Consider the following 19111-nt stretch of genomic DNA (forward strand, 5'->3'; position numbering starts at 1 on the left):
TTTATATGTGCACACTGAAATGACATCCTTAATTTCTGAACAAGCGTGTGTCTTGCACTCTTGCTGTTTTACATTTCACCTCTTATTTGGTGATGAAATGAGCATTGTAGTTTAACTTGCTAGTTCTTCAGTGCTAACCTGTCTTTCTCCCCAAGTGTGTGGGCTTTCCATGGAGCAAAAGTCTGTCAGATAATCCTTGTCCTTCCACAAAGAAGGAGCAGGCTATTTCTGCATGGATGGTGGATGTTTGTTTTTGCATTTGTTGCTCTCATTAACGTGAGAGCTTGTTCCCTTTGTGTCAATAACACCTTTGATCCTCTTACATAAAGTGAACACTGGATGTCCTGCAGAAAAGACCTCTTTAAAGTGCCTTGCAATGTTATGCTTCTACATCATGGTAACAAAAGTTCATAAATCCATACTGGACTGGAGACCAAGAACAGTTTTCTATACTGTATTCTGCAGCACACACGATTTATTCTCAGCTTGACCCCGTGATTGACCTCATGTGGACTTGTGCCCATGTAAGTAGCAGCTAAAATCAGTGGTCTGAGCACTAATCTACAAGTTGCAGACAGTAGGTTATTTAGTGAGAATGCTCCACAAGTCTCTTGCTGCAGCATTTTCATTCAAAAAGGTCACTTCCATGCGTTCGTGCACAGCTGAATTTAATGTTCTTTCTCAGCAAGGCAGGCCACACTGGAGAGTGCATAATTATAATAAATACAACTTTGTTCTCAGCTGAAAAATCCATCTGAAATAAATTTTTCCAGCCCTTCCAAGAAATGCTTTTAGTAAGATAAATAAAAGCAATTCTTGCCGATTTCACATTCATTCAGCAGGAATGTTGGTGGGTGTAGGGTGCCTCCACTTAAGTCACTCATCACAGTGCCTTAGTGCCTTCTGGGCTCAGTCATATTCAATAGCTGGCTAAGGATAGCACTTGCAAATTGGGTTTCTCGCAAACCAATTAAACCCAAGTTCATTATTTCTTACTTGGTTTGAATCCTGGTTATTATTTTGAATAAAATTGTTCTTAGCAACAAGTACAGAGAGTTCAGTTACACTCTCAACTCAGACAAGCTTTAAACAATGCTTTGATAGGTGCATCTGGTTTTTGGGATATGCATGTATTTATACAAGCTTTTGTGGCTTATTTTCTGGTTGGCACTTCTGTGTAGTCAAAGAAGATTTGTTTTCTTCTCTGTTTTGTTTCGCAACAGTGGAAATACTGAAAAAGTCTCAGCCTAAATATGGAAGGAAAACTAGGGGTTGTTCTTTTCCTTCAAAACTTCTAAGCAAGTACTTTAAAAAAATTCCCTCTTTGCTTTCATCTTCCAAGATACTGAGCAGAGTGTGAAATGTCCTATCTTCTCTTTCTTTTTTTTTTTTTTTTTTTTTTTTTTTTTTTTTTTTGTCTAGGTATACCAAAGAGGCTCTGCTAATTGATTGGGTTACTGCTACTGGTGGAAGCTGAATTTTCTCACAGTTCTCCTGGCTTCATGTGCAGTTCTCCTGGGTTCATGGTTACCTTTGAGATTTCAGAGGGACTCTGCAGGGTGGTCCTTAAATATCTTTTTGCCTTCCCTGCAGAGACTCTAGATAAGCAGTTTCCAAACTCCTCCACTCCAAGCTACCACAGCTTTTGGTTTAGGATCTCCCTGGTTCCCATTGTTCCTACTATTGTACAGTTGGTTGTTGCTGCAAGGTCACGGCTCTGCTGGGATCTATGAGACTGCAAGGGAGAAAAGACTCACATGGCAGTGCCAGTTGTAAATGAAAAGTAACAGTGATTCTGCTCTTGCCCTGAATTTGGACAGCCCTGTGCTGTACTGCTTGGCATGAAGAAGTAGCTGCATGTGAGCTGTCTTGTCCAGTTTTCTTTTCACTTTGGAGAGAGGGAAGCATGGAGGCCTTTCTAAAGGAAAGAAGAGCCTGATATCTAGGAAAGAAGAGACTGTTGAGTGTGAAGGGAGAAAGCAGAGGGAGGTGGCTGAAATCTGAGTGCTCTGACTTCATTAAATGCAAGTGATAGTCCCAGACCTGAAGATGTTGGGTGGAAACTCGAATTTACTTTCACTCACCTTATGTGTGGTAAATTAGATAGTCATCTCTCAATGACTTGGTATCTCTTCAAGCCCCAATTGGTTTCCATTGACACCAGAGAATGATCAAAGGGGAAATATGCTCTCTTGCTAGACTGGACTCATGCCTTATGGTCACATTCATTTACCAATTGGGAGCAGATTTAATTAGCACTTAGATCATGATGGTCTGCCTTTTTTTTTTCTCAAGGTATTATTTTCTCTCCTTGCTTATCTACTTTATTCCACTCCCTTCCTTTTCCTGATGCAAGTCTTTGTGTCCTCTGTTTTATCTGTTGAAGCCATCAGGACTTGAATACTTGGTACTTGCTAATGAAGCTTGCTTGGCAGTGAGAAGGCATGGGAAGCTCACTTGAACTAATTATTTTAGGATCTCTCCAGGCACCCTGACCCTATGCACAGACATGGTTTATTTTAGAAAGATTGTCTTAAGTTAGAAAATCAGCTCTTGTTCAAAGATGAAAACACACATTTGTCATAACCTGAATTTCATGTGGATTGTGTAAACATGTAATTTGGGTTAGATCTGGGCATTGGAAAATATGCAACACTGTTGTCCAGGAAGTTCCATTGCAAGAAACGTGGGGAACTTCAGAAAGTCACATTAACTGTCTCCTTGGGGAAGTGCCTCAGAAATCCTGACCTCTGCATTTCTGCCATGTGTGTGACGCTCGTGGAGATGATCACTTGAACAGTTGCAACATTCTTGTATACATAAGTTTGAATGACATTATGAACTGTGGAAAGAATAAGGCTGTGCTTCCCAAATTGCTCTCCAGAGACTCTCCCTCTGGCCCTGCACATGAGCAATCACTTTATTGTCAAAGCACTGTCTGCTTCCATCAATGCCATGTTTCCTATGGTCAAATCACAGACACCTTTTTCTAGGGGTCTGTGCACTTGAATTTCTAGTGGTGGTGGCTGTGGTGCTCTCAGACACCTCTGTCTTTGCCAAGCCATCATCCAGTGTGTAAGGTTTTGGGCTGACACAGATATCCTGTTCCTATCCCCATCCACTAAAGGTTTCCTGTCAAAGATGTTAGTTTTATTTATCTTTATCAGCCCTGACAAAAGCTGTTATTTAAATGTTGCTCAATATTTTCAACATGATTTTGGGATGACTGCTAATTCCTTCAATGCTGTGTTTGTTTTGTTTTAGAATTTCTAATCCCATTTTCTATGACTAAGTTGAGTTGCGTGGTTTCCCCAGAAAGGATTAGGGTTTACTGCTATAGGTACGTCACCCTTCCTTTGAAGCTGCTTGCTCATGCTTTCCTTGGCAAGCTCTGGCAGATGTGCTTGGGAACAACAGAGATGGTATCTTTCTGAAGCTGTGAAAGGGTTAATCAGAAGCATATTTATGAAATCAGTTTGCTCACCCTTACAAGCTTTTTCTGCGATCTTTTTGAATGCTTTTGGAGGATTTATCACCTGCTTTTGTAGATTTTTCTTTCCTTTCTTGAAGCTGTTTTAATGCTATGTGTGATATTGTGAAAATTACCTATGATAAGTACCTTTTCTTGGCAAGTCCTTAATTGCACACCTCTTGGATGCCAACTGGAGAACGTGATTGTCTTCATGTGGATGGCCTGACAGTTTTGGCTGGTATTTTTGGGATGACTGAAGGAGAGTAGAGCAGCTGAAGCACATCTGTAGTTCCAAAGCAAACCCAAGCAAAGACTTCCATGCCCCGGCAGGCAGATTACTGTTTGTACAGATGCTTCTTCTCAAGGGCCTTTCTGTAGGATTGGTCACACTTGTGGGTGAGTTTGCATATGTGATGGGGAGAGGGGCTGCTGGCTGTTCATGGAAGTATTATATTTTATCAGGGAGATTAAAAATACTACTATTGATTAGGAGATGGCTTTAGAGATTCTTCAGTGAAACGGAGCACCTGCACATATGCAGTACTTTTTGAAAAATGTTAAACAGCATCTACTCTCTGCTGGGTATTGTTAATTGTGCTTTTGGCTCTATCTGCTTTGCTGGCACATGTACCATTGTGAAATTTTTACACCCAAACAAAATATCAGAGAATGGTTATTTTCAAGATGAAGTGGTAGCTGCTTTCAGCTGATCCTCTTTGAAACCAGCTGAGGAGTGTGTGCTTGCCTCACTGGGACCTGCACCTACCTGCACTGCCACAGCACCAGGAGATTGATGCAAGGCTCCTGGATTGCAAAGAGCTTGGATAGTTCTGGTGGAGTAGGTGTTATGATGCCAGGCTCTGCAGATGTACATGGTGCAGTTGAACAGAATGTGAAAACCTTCATTCCTAGTAAGTAATCTCAAAGGGGATCTATTTGTGCATTTTTGTACAAAATGTGTCTTCATTTTTAGTAAATTTCTAAAGCCATGACAGAGACTATTGGGACTTGCTGTGTTTACCCCTGTCTAGTAGTGAATGCTGAACTTTGCAAGTTCTGGCTTTTGGTACAAATTCATGTGTTGTGTACATGTAATACCAGGATCTTCAAGAAACCCATAGGAATCAAGTGACTGTTACTTGTATTTTCTTACTTGTTAAAATGGCACAAATGTAGACTCTTACTTCTGAAGACTTCTTTTCTTCCCAAGGAAGTATCATCTCCTGGGATTTAAGTATTTGCTGATGCAAATCTCTGTGATCACAGTTGAAGAACTACTGAGTGTCACATTGTTAGGTCACCAGTTCAAATCTAGTCCAAAGAGGTAATGGGCAGTTTTATACCCCTAATGCCTTTCATCAGGATTTATGTTTACTTGCTTAAACTAAAATTGGAGCATCTGTTATTCAAAATTACGGTTCAAGTGGAAAATAAACACTAGAAGCAGATCTTTCTATAGCAGAAAATCCTGTTTGACTTGTGTATCTGTATATGCTTGTAAGAACACATGGAGCTTTAGAAGGAATAAAGGCTACAGAGAAATGGATGCATTTAGTCAGGTCTGGTATTTTTGGTATGCTTTTCTATGACTTTTAAATTGCAAGAGCTTTTGAATAAAATATAGAAGGATACAGACTTCGAAGGCAAAGAGATTTTGAAATTGAAAATGCAATGGGAGAGTATTTTGAATGGCAACTGAAACACTTTTGGATGAAGTATTTCTGAAATTCTTCCAGGCAGCTGCTCTTCTAAAGAATGATGGTTGGTTGGCTTTTTTTTCTTTCTTTCTTTCTTGTTTATTGCTTCTAGCATTCATGTGAGAATCCTTGTACAAAGCTGCACTGCTAGATCTGACCTCTAAATTCAGGTTTCTGGTCAAGAAGTGTGCACTTCAGTGTAGAGTAACATCTGGTACTTGTGATAACACATTGGACTGTACCTTGCCCAGGCTGCAGAGAGCTTCAGGGGTTCAGTTCAGCCACACAGGCCTTTGCAGCTTCCCAGTTCCTCTTTGTGTCCTCTCTGAGTTGTTATTCTGAAGTTGGGAAATCCTTGCAGTCTCTGAGATATGCTGTGATATGGAAAGCCTTGCTAATCCCTGCAGTCAGGGGCTGACCTGCGTGCTGGGATCTGCCTGCAAGCACCTCTTTCTTCCAGCCTTTTCCTGAATGTTTCCTGAGCGCTCTCTGGCTTGTTTCAGGGACCAGCTTGGCAACGTTGTCAGGAATCAATAGCTGGAGTCCTTCAGGAAAGAAGCTGAAGATGCTGAAGTATGAATTCTGGTGTCCTGGTTGTTAGAATCTCTTAGCAGAGACGTCAAAATGTGAAGAAGAGATGTGAAAGCCGGTACAAGTGTTCTTTTCTTTGTGCTCCTGAGCTGAGAAATTAAGATTTGAGCTGGCTTCCCACCCCAAAGGCTGTTGCATAGCTTCCCATGTATCTCATGCCATGGGAGATCACTGGTAACTTTTGTCAGTATTTTGAGGTACAAAAAGGGGATTGTGAGGTGTGGAGACAGAAAAATTAGATATTTAATGGCATGGAAAAAAGTTGCCCATAGAACTTGAGTCATCACTGTGACACTTTGTTATGAGGGTTCCAGTCCTGTGAGCCTGGAATTTGTGTTTTCATGTGTGGTTACTCTGTAAAGTCTTCAGTCATGTGAAGATCTGAGTTCTTGGCACTTTGGGAGGTATGATGAGATAGTTAATTTTTAATCCTGATGCCACTTATTGCTGCCATGTTGCTGGTTATCTCAGAGGCTGTTGGTAGTGTGTTTATGGCTTCCTACTTAAAATGTCCAGTTACAATCCAGTATGTCAGAAGCACTGAGTACATATTTCTGCATCTCTTTTGATGCTGATTTTATAAAGGCAGTATTGAAGTTCTGCTATCAAAGGAATACCAACCACTAAACTATTTCTGCCAGTATTTTAAATCTCTGATTACTTTTTGGCTTGTAACTGATATCAGCCAGAAATGATGCATGGCTAGGAATCTTTCTGAATTGTCATCCATCTTTTTGCTGGAGACCAAAAGAGGAAAGTTACTGAAGTGGAAAGAAAACACTTTTTTTAAAGCTGAGTCATGAGAATATTGGCAAGTTGCAAGGGAAAATTTAAATCTGATGTTTGCTTACTATAGTTGACAATGAAATCCTCCTTTACAGGAAATTATTAGAGTGAATTATGCTTTCAGTCTCCTTGATACTGTGGAAGAATAAAAGAAAATAGAGTTGTCTTGGTTTTAGAATTTATTTTTAGTATGGATATCTGGTATAGGACAGGGGTAAATAAAAGGAAGATGCTTCTTTTTACTGCCAGTTCTTCAAAGATTGACCCTAAAAAAACCATGGTCATCATCAACAATTACTAGTTTTCATAAACAGTATGATCTTGTATTTGTTTTCTCTTATTCTCTGCAAATAACTAAATCACAGAATGTCCTCTTCTGAACCCTGTGAACTTTAAAGAGTTCTCCTTGCTTTCAGTATGTATACAAATATTAATACTGAACTAGTATGAAAAATATCAAATGAAAAATGAAACATCAAATTTTTTGTGTAATGTTAAAGTAATAGGTGTTCTCTATAAACATTAATGACTTCATCTGTTTCTGATATAGTAAATTCTGTTCTTTTTTTGCTAGTACAAAAGGAAAGAATAGAAAACAGTGACTTTGCCAGACATGAAGCCCAATACAGTTTGAGAATGGATGACCAGTTATTTGGAATCCCAGTTATGTTTTGTATAGAGGTCATAATTTTTCTTGCCCAAGAAACCTGGCTAATGTAAAAAACCAAAAAGTGTTACCTGTCTTTTTGAAAATAGATGAAATAGACTTCAGAAGAACATATTTGTCAATGGGAAGTAAACATAAACTTAGGAGGAGTGCAGGCATCAAGTATAGCTGAGCACAACTGTGGAGAGTAAAGACAGAACCTCTTGCCCCTCACTTTTCAGGCTGTAAGCAGGACCAGAGAATGCCTTTCATGAGGGTGGAGCAGGATTTTCCATCCCCTTTGTGTGCGCAGTTTCTTCATGTAAGTCTTGGTGCCAGGCTTTCATGACACAGGCTGGGGGCCACATGGAGTGAAGCTGCAGGTTGTCACCAGCCCACAGCCACAGCTCTTGCACTCCTGGAGACAGAGGAGTGTTTAGATATTAGTAGGATTTGATGTTGATAAAATAGAACAGGAGAATTTCAAGGTGTTCCTGTGCAGATTTTTGTCATACTGCCAGATGTGCTTTACTGAACTGTTGCAAGTAATGAACAACCTTTTGTGATTGCATTGATCAAGATAGCACCTTGGGTGTGTTCCTCATGCAAGGGGAAAAGTGAGGTCAGTGGGAATGAATGTTGTGCTGCAGCTTAGACTGGAAAAGAGATACTTTGGTGTCCTGGGAAGAATAAGACTTGGACTTCTGCTGTGGGGCATTCAGTCTAACATGGCATCTTAATGTTCTGTGGAAGGTGACTTTCCTGCATTCCTTGCTGGGCTGCCCTACTTGCTCAAGTGATGACCAGCTCTGTACTTTGTCCTCTGCTTTTTCCTCTGCAGGCAGTCCTTGCTCCTCTCCTGGTACAAGCACTCCAGCCTTGCCTGCCATCTCTTTTGGATCAGAATTAGCGGCTGTGTTGTTCCTTGTAGGTGTGGTCACAGGTGCCACCCTTCAGAAAACTGGAAGCCTGGTTTTCAGTCGCCTCCACAAGCTTTTTGGATGTGATGCATAGCATGGAGAGCCATTTGGTTGTTGGTCTTTCATATATCTGGATACTGTGATGGGAGTGAAGGCAACCAGAAAAGCAACAGGCAGGAAAATCCTGTCAGCTACATCTGCCAGTAGCCCTAGATAAATAAAACTGATATGTTCTCTTAACTACTCCACCTTTCAGGTTAGATCTGCTTGTTTGTTAAATGAGTGAAGAGTATTATGTCTCAGAACATATTCAGAAGTGGGATTGCTACATGTAAGGCTCAAAAACTCAAGAGAAGCTGATGTTGGCATGCTCGTATTCTACACTGACACAATGACATTCCTGGTAAATTGATGGCAAAACATAAAATCTTTTTTTTTTCTTGCTTTCTCCATAGTTTAAGTCTCCTTATGATGTTTATCTCTGATCAGAGGATATTAACAAAATCTTTATCTTCTTCGTTTTACAAATTTGGCTTAAAAATTCTCTACTTGGCAAAACTTGGCAAACATTGCCTTAGTATGCAAACAGTGGGGATAGGATAGGGGAAATCACTTGGCTGTTGAAAAGCTGCATATGGGAAAGTCACATGGAGGTTTCAGTGTTTTATTTATAATTCTGCAAAGGCCTCTTCTTATTGGAAAAATAGGAGAGACCAGATAGTGGCTTCTGGAAAGCAAACAGCTAGATTCTTCCATGAGTATTTTTAACATAAATATTAACTTCACAGATTGTGGCAATATTTTCTCCTTGAATACTTGTTTTTAAGATGTACAACTGGTAAAGTAACATTGTAAAGAAAACTAACTCCTGTAGCATCTGTTTTTTAAATTCTAATTGTGAAGCCATAAGAGATGCTTTGTTTTCATTTAACAAATACATACTAGTTTCCAGGAAGGTAACTTGATTTGCAATAAGCATACCCAGTATGAACCATATGCTTTTCATGTTTGTCTTTTATTGAAGGATTAGAGTATTTATTTCAAAATCTTTTTCAGAAGAACACTATTAAGTAATATTTAAGTAAGAATCTTTTGCATTTTCAGATTTGGCTGTATATGTGAAGAAACATTTCCAAACACAAGTCCTTGGAAGGATTTTATTAGTTAATAATGTAACCATGAGTTTTATGTCAGCTTGATTCTGAGCAGTGTTTTGCTGATACCAGTATAAGTTAACTGTATTATGTGAAACTGCTTGTACAGAGCTAAAGGAGCAATAAAAGTGATCTGCCCAAGAGGCTCTAGCATTTTCCCTCTGCTCAGATTGCTGAACATGACTAAGCCTTTGCAGAATGACATCTAAGGTTACACTTGGAGTCATTAGGTTATAAACAGTCCATAAAATGTTTTGCATACTTCATGTTAATATTCCTCAGAAGATCAAGATTCCCTTGGGAGAAATGAGAATATGCACCGAAAACATTCTCAGTCTTGAGGTTTATCCACAACTTCCTTGATCACTAAAGATCAACTGTCTCATGAAGACATTATTGCAGAACAAATTTTTATGCTGCTCTGAGTGTTTATTTACTGGGGGAATCTACTGGGTAGTGCCCTTTCATGTTTTTGCTGACTGGCTGAGTTGTAAATTACATTTGAAAGTCTTTCTGACTCTAATTTGGTAGATTTATATGAACCTTCATGTTCAAGAATGTTTTTGAGCCCCAGGCTGTGTTAGGAAAAAAACATGGTAAAAGTGTTCAGATCTTGACAGAATGTCTGAATTTGTGCTATTGAATAGATAGAGGGTTTCTTTCATTTCTGTTCATTCCTTGTAAGGCTTAGAGGCGTTGGGGGTGAGTTCTTGACCTTTCTTGAAGATGCCAGAGTCTCTCTGAGAGATCTGACCCCCCCTCCCCACTTTTTTTTTTTTTTCCCCAAGAATAAATCTGTCTCTCCTGTGAGGAAATGGTTGTTCCTAGACACAATCCAAGTAAAGCTGGGTCTGTGGGGGGACTGTTGAACTTAGGAAAAGGGTCTTGTCTTTTGTTCTGGCATTAGCATTGACTGCCCATACTGAATGCTTGGCATCTGCAGTGGTGCAGCAGCAGCCTGTGCTCCTTGCCTCTGTGGTCAGCTGACCTGACCCAGGGCAACACTGAAATAAAACAAAACCTCCAGACCACCAGAAACTGGTGTTTCTGTCCTTCAGAAACTAAACTTACTTCAGATTCTACTGTTACTTTATGAAATACTGGGATTTAATAGACCTGGCGGGATGGCTCTGGCAGAGCTATCACGTTACAGCAAGATCTGGGCTCTCAGTCAAACCCCTGACTTGGTGGCATTTCTCATACCTAAGGACTCAGCTCACAAGGGATGGCCTTGGCATCTGCATGCATCGAAATTTCTTGCAGGTCATCTAAATGAGAGCAAAGAGTGGACGCTTGAACAACAATCTGGTGAGAACTGCTGTAAGCTGCAGACACTCCCAAGCTAGCTGCAGCTCAGGGACTGTAGGAGCCACTGCTGCATCTTCCTCCTCTTGGGAAGTTTAGGAAGAAGCATTTTCCATGTGTGTGTTGAGTTTTTGGAGGCCTGGCTGTTCCTGGGGTAGTTCAAAAGCTGTCTGCAGACAATTTGACAACATCACTTCATGCTAATGAGGAAGCAGCAGGGTTGTGTTTCCTCCAGCCTGCCTTGAAAAGGGAAGTAGAGAGGCTCAGCTGTGCAGAGCTACAGGGCTGTGGAGCACAAAACAGCTCAGAGACTTTCATCTTACTGCACAGCTCAAGAATGCACTAGTTGCATGTATGAGAATTCACCCTGGTCCAGTGTGCTTTGTCTGACAACAAAGCTGCTTGATTTGTCTCTCTTATGCATCTGGTTTCCAGTCTGAATCCTTCAGGCATCTCTGAAGGTCTCTTTTGGTGCATGGTGGATGCACTGAATGCACTGGTTCTGTTGGCTTGCTTTGGCAGATAAAAGTTCCATTTCACTAATATGTTTTTACATTTACAGAAGATGGCTTAACTTTTTTTGATTTTGCATGGCTTTGAATTTCCCAAGAATGTTGGGACATTTTTGATGGTCACTTATTTTTCCTCATGGTGACTTCAAGTCAGTGTGAGCTTAGACTGCAGTAGACAGTCCACTGTGTGTTGACACTTTTAAAAGATAAAGCCATGCTGTCAGTTTATGCTGAATTCTTTCCAAAAATGAGTATGTGGTAAAAGTTCTTAACATTTTTCTTTTGCATGCCAGACCTGCATTGGAAAAGGATTCTGGAATTTATTATCATTTTCATTATGTTTTGCTGATGTTAAAACCATCTACTAAATCCAGCCATCTAAAACTGAAGGGACAGTAAAAATTTTAACGATTTTATCATTTACCTTTGGTGTAAAAATTATATTGCAGCTAGTAAGGAACACACAAAGGCTTAGGAAAAGGTTCTGCAAAACAGTGTTAGATATAAAAAAAAGAAAAAGAAAGGTATTGATATAAAATGTAATGAATGAAGTGAGTGTACAATAACTCAGTAACTGATACAGACTGAAAGTGTTTGCAGCTCTTTTAGTTCTGGAGGGAAAAGACCCCCAAACAGAAAGTGTACAAACTCCTAGTTGTAAATCTGCACATATGGAAAGAAATTCTAAATGTATAGGGGATCAGATTAAAGGAAAAAAAAAGAAAAAGTTAGAAAATGGTGAAGAGCTTCAGTCTCTATTGAAGTACTAGAATAAATCCCTGAAGGTTTTATAAGCATCTCTAAGATAACAGGAAATGAACAGTGTAGATTTATCAGGAACAGCTTCATGGGAGGAGGCTGATGAATTTAATTTGGTTAATTCAATGGATGTTTCACAGCCCAGCCTGAGTGAGGCAGCACATTGGCTCTGGGATACTCAGTGAGGATCCTATCCTTTAAGTGATGAATATTTGCTGAGAAGTGTCTGTGGTGGTGACTGGGATCCTGGAGGGGTTTGTTCTGCCTCTGTGCCAACAGTTTGGGAGACTAAGAGAAAACACTTGAGATACAGATGGAAGTTTGTGTGTGTTTTTTAAAACAGGAGGACAAGTTGGTGAAATAGCCTGAAGTCTATTTCACTTCTGCTCAAGTAAAAATGCAGAATATTTCGCAATGGAAAAAGTGAAATAGTGTGGGGTTTTAGACCAGAAATTGAATGCAGTTCTTCCAGTAAAAAAACTCACCAAATCTTTAACAGTGTAGAATTGTCCTGTACAGGTGTTTTGTAATACTCCACACTAGTAAGTGATATGCCCCATTTTGGATCCCACATTTTAAGATGGGTTTAAGTTTCAGACTGAGAAAACCAGTAAAACCATAATTTAATCCTTGTAGTCTAGAAAATAAAGACTTCTTCTGTCTTCTGGAAGCAGCTTATAGAAGAATGGAACAATTTTCCAGGTGAGCTAAGTTAAGAAGATCCCTATGATCAGGTGTCTTGTTTTTAGTGGAGAAAAAAAAATACTGCCTTATCTTGCACTAAGGCCTGAGTTAATGTTAATGGGAAAGAACAACCTTGTGTTTAAAGGGCATCAGGCACAGGAGTACATCCCCTGTTGAGGCAGTGGGTTCTCTAGTGATTGCAGTTGCCTTAAGAATAGGTTAGAGAAATGTTGATGCTTTGGGTGCAGTGAATCGTTCCCAGAGCAGTTTGACAGCCTGGTGCCTCTGGGTTTGCATCTTTGATTTTCAAACAGCCCTGACTTTTGAAGCCTGTGTTAAGAAACAAGTGCTGAAAGGAGGACAAGTCTGATGGTCAGTCTGTAATTAAATCTGTAACTTAATCCTGCTCACAAATGTTGCTGTCTGTCCCTAAGTTCTTTCTTTATTTTTACCTGGAAGATGTCTTTTTAATGGTCTAATGACTTTACAAGGTGCAGGCTGGGTCTCTGAAATTAAATTGTGCTTAGTTTTCTCACTTGTTGACAGGAAATGAGGGTTGATGTGCTGGTGTTCCAAAGGAGATGTTCAGAATTTCTACTCCCCAAACTACCCCTTTCAGGGGAAAAATACTACTGTAGGAGCCTGTGATGTGTCAGAAGTGAGTATTTCTAAAAATTGAAAATATTTCCTTGTCTTAGAGTTTCTTCATTCAACAGTAACCCACAGGGCAGTGAGCTTTCTGAGTGCTGAGGGTGATACATATTGTTCATCTTTTGAAGAAGAAAATATTTTGCCAGTTGGGGGTTTGTTCTGATGTTTTTCTGGGTGTTTTTACATTTACTGTTTTGCTGTAGTCACTCTAATTTAGCACTAACAACTTTCCAGTAAAAAGGCAGGATGTCAGTCAGGTTTTGATCTGTTTTGATTTTTTTAATACTGATTCATACAGACCACTTGGTTTATGCTATGGGAGAATTCCAAAAGCAGCAATGTTTGCAGTAGTAAAAGGTCACTGGTTTTGTGATCTAGAGCACATGCATGTCTGGGAGCCAGGCCTGAGCAAGGAGAAAGCAAGTGCTCGATCTTCTCTCTTTTTCTGCAGCCTTGCTGCAGAGAAGTGCATGAGAGAGCTAAAACCGTGTGGATCATCTGGTCCCTCTTCTGCTCTGCACAGCCAGGGGAGTGTTCACTTTATCCTCCAGTGGAATAACAAGCATTAATGGAAAATATAGCAGTTTGGATGAGATAATGCCCATAAAGGTAGGCTATGGTTATCAGTGTGTCTTCCCAAAATAAAACTGAATTAAGTTTTTAATTACTGAACTCTCTGAAATAAGCTTTGCACATGCAGTGCACCTAAGGGGAAAACCCTACAGATAGCAGGAAAGAAGGTGTGTGGGACCACAGGGTGTTGGAGGTGTCTGCCCTTGAAAGGGCAAAGCCTCCTGGCCAGCAGGTTTGTCACTGAAATTTAGAAACTGGCTGTGATTGCAGGTGCCACCAGTGCCTTTAATGCTTCAGCAAAGTGCAAACTGCGCAATGCCAGGGCCGCTGCTGAAAGGCGACACCGGGACATCGCTTCCTCCCCGCCGCCTGTCCCTTACATAACTTGGGGCTTCCCGGGGCGGCTCTGCCCGAGCCCAGCCGCCAGCAATGCCTGGGCAGCCGGGGCAGCTCTGCTGGGCACGGAAAGAATGGCAGTGAATTCATTCTGAGCCCCATGGTTCTGGTACCTCAGGTGCTGTGCCCCTTCTGTGGTTAGGGAAAATGAAGCAGGATGGTGAAGCTGGTGATGGGAGGCACTGGATTTTTTTGCCCTGTATGGTTGGTTGGAACCAGCTTTGTTTGCACCTGGAAAGTTACATCTGTCAGCTCTGGTTCGTGTACACCATGTTTTCTGAGGGCTCCCTCAAAACATCTGCTCTCTGGTTGGCAGAGCAGACAAGTGGGTGGTCTTTTGGGGGGCTTTTATTATTTTCTTGGTAAAGATGTCAGTCAAAACAGAACCTGTACTGTAATAGGAGAGAGATTAGGCTTTAAGGTATTTTATATTATATTCTCTTTCACAGATACCAGTGAGCTCAGCTTGAATCTGCCCTTAATCATACACAATGCTGATTTATTCCTTGCTTTTGTTTACTCATTTTTTAATTTCACATACTTGGAGAGATCATAAGCAATGCAATAATTCAAGTTAGAAAAGACAATCTTTTGTTTAAAATGTGGTTTTCTGAAACGTTTTTTCCATAAAGTTGCATTTTTAAGGAAGTTTTTAGCAGCGGAGTTTAAGACTGAATAGCTCTCGTAGAGTTTTGTCTAGAGATTTAAAAGTGATGTCTTTAATACTGTTTTGCTGTGATCTTTTAAATGCTTGTTGTATTGAGCTTTCTTAATAGTGAAACTTGTGATTTCCTTTCATTCTTTGTTTTGGTTGTGTGAAGAATGTGATCTTCAGTGCCCTTCATTTTGGAAGGGGAGAAGTCTGTCTGTCTGCTACTCAGACCCCCACGCTGTGTGGGTGGAGGGGCTTTCCTCATGCTTGTGCCAAACTCTGAGCCCCAGCCTACTTGGGGCTGTAAGAATGAGTTTGTGTTTCTGCTAGATAACAGAAGTCCTGTAAAACTCAGATACTGCACAGCCCATTGGGTTAATTGAGAGACTTTTAATTTTGGGAATATCATATTGTGATACACCTGTATTTTCTAAGAGGAAGAAGATTCAGTTAAAGCAGTTGTTTGTGGTTTGAGTACTGGAAATGCAGTCTCCTGCAAACCAGAATCCATTTAATCAGTGGAGATGTAGGCACAGCAGGGCCTGGAAGGAAAAGTCCAGGGATAAAAAATTCTTGATGGTGTACATATCTAGAGAGCAACTTGAGGACATTTGCCTCAGCCTATGCAATATTGCTCTGTAGTGTAACATTACCAAACCATAATATCCAGCAGTGTGCTCAAAAAGAGGTGGCTGCTGATGTTTTTGGTTTTTTGGTTTTGTTTTTTTTTTTTCTGAAGGATTTCCCAAAAATTTGTTCCTCCAAAGAAGGCTTCAAGCTACATAGAAGTGGTGTTCTGCTGGAGAAATGTAATTCTCAGAACTTAATGAAAGAGCCTCTTTGTTGTAAAACAAGGTACAGAAAACAAGACTGCTGGGATTTGAGGGGCGCTTTTCTAAACTTCTTCAAGATGTAAACTTATGCTCAGGAAAGGCCAACAAACTTAAAAGAAATCTGACCAGACTATATGCATAACAGATCCTCCCAGCAAAGTCTTACCTGATGACAAAGCTTTTTAACCAGTTGTTTACCTCTTGTCAGGTTAACCAATGCATTATTCCTGAAGCAAGAGCTGAGTGTCTTTGGGCCATCAGGTGCCCATTTGACATCACTGTTTCTGAGCAAGGTGTGGGTTTTAGATTTATAAGAAAAGCAACAGAGGTTAACATCAAATTTGTAATTTGCAGGGATACCCTCACCTAAAATCACAGGCATCTGCACGTGTGATTGCCTATCATGTCTGCTATCTGTTCCTATCTCTGTAGGTGTTTCCCATAACTAACATGCTTGTGCATCATGTGTGAGACTAGATTTTATCTGAATATTGGCTTCTCACACAGTGGCACTTTGTGAGAGGGCAAAAGGGGCAAAGAGCAATTAACTTGCTTGGATTTTATCTTCTTGCCCATGGTAATGTAATGCATTTTGGCTGATCCCTGACCTTCTTGTGCACTCCAGACCTCTGTCATAGGTATATCTTGGTAAATCACGTAGCCACCCTTATCTTCACCAGATTGTCTGTTTTTGTGGTAGGTTCTTTATAAACACATTTACAGGCTCTGAGAGTTCATGCCCTGCCTTATCTGTAGCAGGCCTTGGCCTGTGTAGTTGGGCCCAGCAGCAGAAGTGCTGCATCCCAGATAATTGCTACATGTACAAAAGTATCCTTCTCTTTGAGGATCTCTAAGTTAAGACTGTCTGCTGTATAATTGTCTATTGACTTGGCCTATGATGAAAAAAACCATCTTCTAGGACCTCAAAAGATATTTAGAGCAGTGTTACCCCATGGAATCTAGAGGCAATAGAAGAGTAAGGAAGATGAAAACCTTAAAGTCAGTTCTAGTCACCCCAGCACTAGTGTTGTTAGTTTTGGCAAATCCTGTCTCAGCAGTAAAGCCAGCTGCCATTTTGGCATCAACACAGACAGACTTGGCATGATCCCTTCTGGCATCAAAAAAATGCTTCGTGGGAGCTGGCACCAAAGCTGTGAAACAAGGGTAAGTGAGGCCCAAGGGAAACGCCAAGCAACCATGAGATGAGCACTAAAAATAGTGAGTTGCTGTCATTTGTAGAGAAATCAAATAGCACTTGTAAGAGTAGGGCATCCAAGTTCTCCATCAAGGTTGTGCTGGTAAGCATCTCTGGGACAATGCATGTCTGTGATGATGTGACCAAAGGGCACACACTGTATTTTTGGTACCCACATGGTGCAAGACTCTAAAACTAGAACAGACGCTTACCGTCTTAATTCTGTGCTTAGGGGATCCTGTTACTGTCTGCAGACTGCCTTCTTCCCTGTCTGGAGCAGATCCTCTCCTCCTGAGCCGTTACCTAAGTCCTGTTTGCATACATGGGCATCAGGAAGACAAGAGCTGTACTGCCAAAAAGCAGGGAGCCAAGCTGGTGTCCCTGTACCACCCCGGATACACTGTGGCAGTCTCTTCAAATATTTAACAGCTGAACTCTCCACTCCCTCCTCCTTCTCCCCCTCCCAGCAGGCTTAGAAGAAAGCTGAGTAGGTTTTACCATGACTTCATTACACACTCCAGACTAAAAGTGAAGCCTGACATCTTCATTTGGGCATTTCAGGTACCCAAAAACCTGGGAATGCTAAAGGGGTAGAATCATCCCAATCTTTTTTGAAGCACTTAACATCACTTCTCAATGGGGCACTTTCAGGCCTTTAGTCCCTCTGTGCCTCAGTGATGGACTTTGAAGCTTTTCAACACCTCTGGGCTTGGATGGCAGTGTGGGTGTTAGAGTGGTCACACAAAAGTAGATGATTCACACAGACTTTGGCATTACAGTTGCATTGGTTTGGCCACAGCTCTGTTGCTGTGAAGGAAAGCACGCTGGACCTGGGCTATCATTTTCTGCTCCATGGAGAAACAGCAGTGGGAACAAGGTTGTAGCTTGGAAACCCCAAGCTACCTTAGAAAAAACTATTTTGGTCTCAGAGAAGAGCCTGAACTTTTCATTGCTGCCACTCTCCCATCAGCTGAACAGCAGAGTGGGCAGGAGTGTCTGAACAGCCTGGATGTGGTTGCTTTTATCTCCTCTGTCAGACGGGTTTTGGAGAGGACTCCTCTTGGGTATGTCCTCCACAACCACCCCTTGTCTGCTCCCTGCCCTTTCCCTGAATGCCCTTAGGATAGCTTAATACAAAATGCAGCTTCAGAGGAAGGATTGCTTGCTGTACGAAAGTGCAAAGGGAAGTGCTTTACTGCTGGCGTTTCTTCACCCACAAAGGAGCAGCGAAGAGGAGGACAAGCTGTCACTGAAATAGCAGATGATGGAGTGGGTAGTAGCTTCCTCTGTGGGGCACACTACTTGAGTTCAGGGCTTACACATGGCTTTTGGGTGGAGATGTGGCACATATTGGTACTTGCCTGCTTGGCTGGCAAATTGCTGTTTGGGATTCAGTTGGAATTGAGAGTCAGTTGGAATCAAACATGAGCTGTTGCTGTTGGGGCTCTCAGTAACACTGAGAATATTTTAAAGTATAGGGCCTCATCGTCCCTGATCAACGAGTTACTCAGAGAGAAAGACAGGTAACAGCAGTGAGGTTGAAATGCACTGGCCCTGCAAGAGTTTTTTGCACTTCTGAATCACTGAGCTGGCAGAAGTGATGGTCTGTGGGGAAGAGGCACAGCTTCTTACCACTGCAAGCCCTTGTGCTTTGTTGCACATTAAAATTTATTGATCCATCAGACTGGTTGCAATGCTAACTCACACACCGGTTCCAACAGATATGGTGTCTTTTCTGAAATTATTCTTTGCTTTCTCCACAAAGATTAAGACAGCTAGGCCTGAAAAACAGTAAATGCAATGACTCCAGTGTTCTTTTTTTTAGTTGAAGTGCATGTGGACTGGGGGACCCACTTTACCCCACTCCTAAACAATACAGTAATACTAGACAGAGTGAAAGGTTTGTTTTGGGCCATTTGTCCCCTGAGCAAAAGAGTAGATATTCTAGGTCCTGCAGGTACTGGGAGGTTACCAGCCTGACCTCTTCTTCTTGGTCCCCTGGAATTTGTTGATGGCATTCTTGGTAGGCAGTGCCAGTGCTGTGTTACATGAACCCAGGACACCTGGCCCTCACACTGGAAAGTCATCATGTTCTTGTAGTGCTATCATTGGGGTGGGGAAGTTGCCCTTCACTCTTCAGGGATCTACAAGTGCACAGGTGGGCAGACAGAAATGGTTTGTAGGCAGATTTAGCATTGCATTGCTCTTCCAGCACTGGTCATCTTCCAGTGTCTCATGCTAGTTTTGCTAGCAAACTAGTCCATTGGAATATTTGCTGTCAAGAT

At 41.2% G+C, this 19111-nt stretch overlaps 1 protein-coding gene across 5 annotated transcripts in view; it reads left to right on the forward strand.

The window, feature by feature from the left end:
• Positions 1-19111, forward strand: part of WBP1L (WW domain binding protein 1 like) — a 59269-nt gene that overhangs the window by 11760 nt on the left and 28398 nt on the right. The window contains exons 1-2 of one of the 5 annotated variants that reach the window (XM_074545156.1): positions 10583-12544; positions 13073-13184. The exons of 3 other annotated variants lie outside the window; for them this stretch is intronic. In XM_074545156.1, the coding sequence (XP_074401257.1) occupies positions 13086-13184 (99 nt within the window). In that variant the 5' untranslated portion in view covers positions 10583-12544; positions 13073-13085. Of the gene's footprint in view, positions 1-10582; positions 12545-13072; positions 13185-13816; positions 16796-19111 lie in introns of those variants that run through there. One more of the 5 variants, XM_074545157.1, reaches the window with a different exon arrangement.

Source organism: Zonotrichia albicollis, chromosome 7 (genome assembly GCF_047830755.1).
Source record: "Zonotrichia albicollis isolate bZonAlb1 chromosome 7, bZonAlb1.hap1, whole genome shotgun sequence".
Lineage (NCBI taxonomy): Eukaryota > Metazoa > Chordata > Aves > Passeriformes > Passerellidae > Zonotrichia > Zonotrichia albicollis.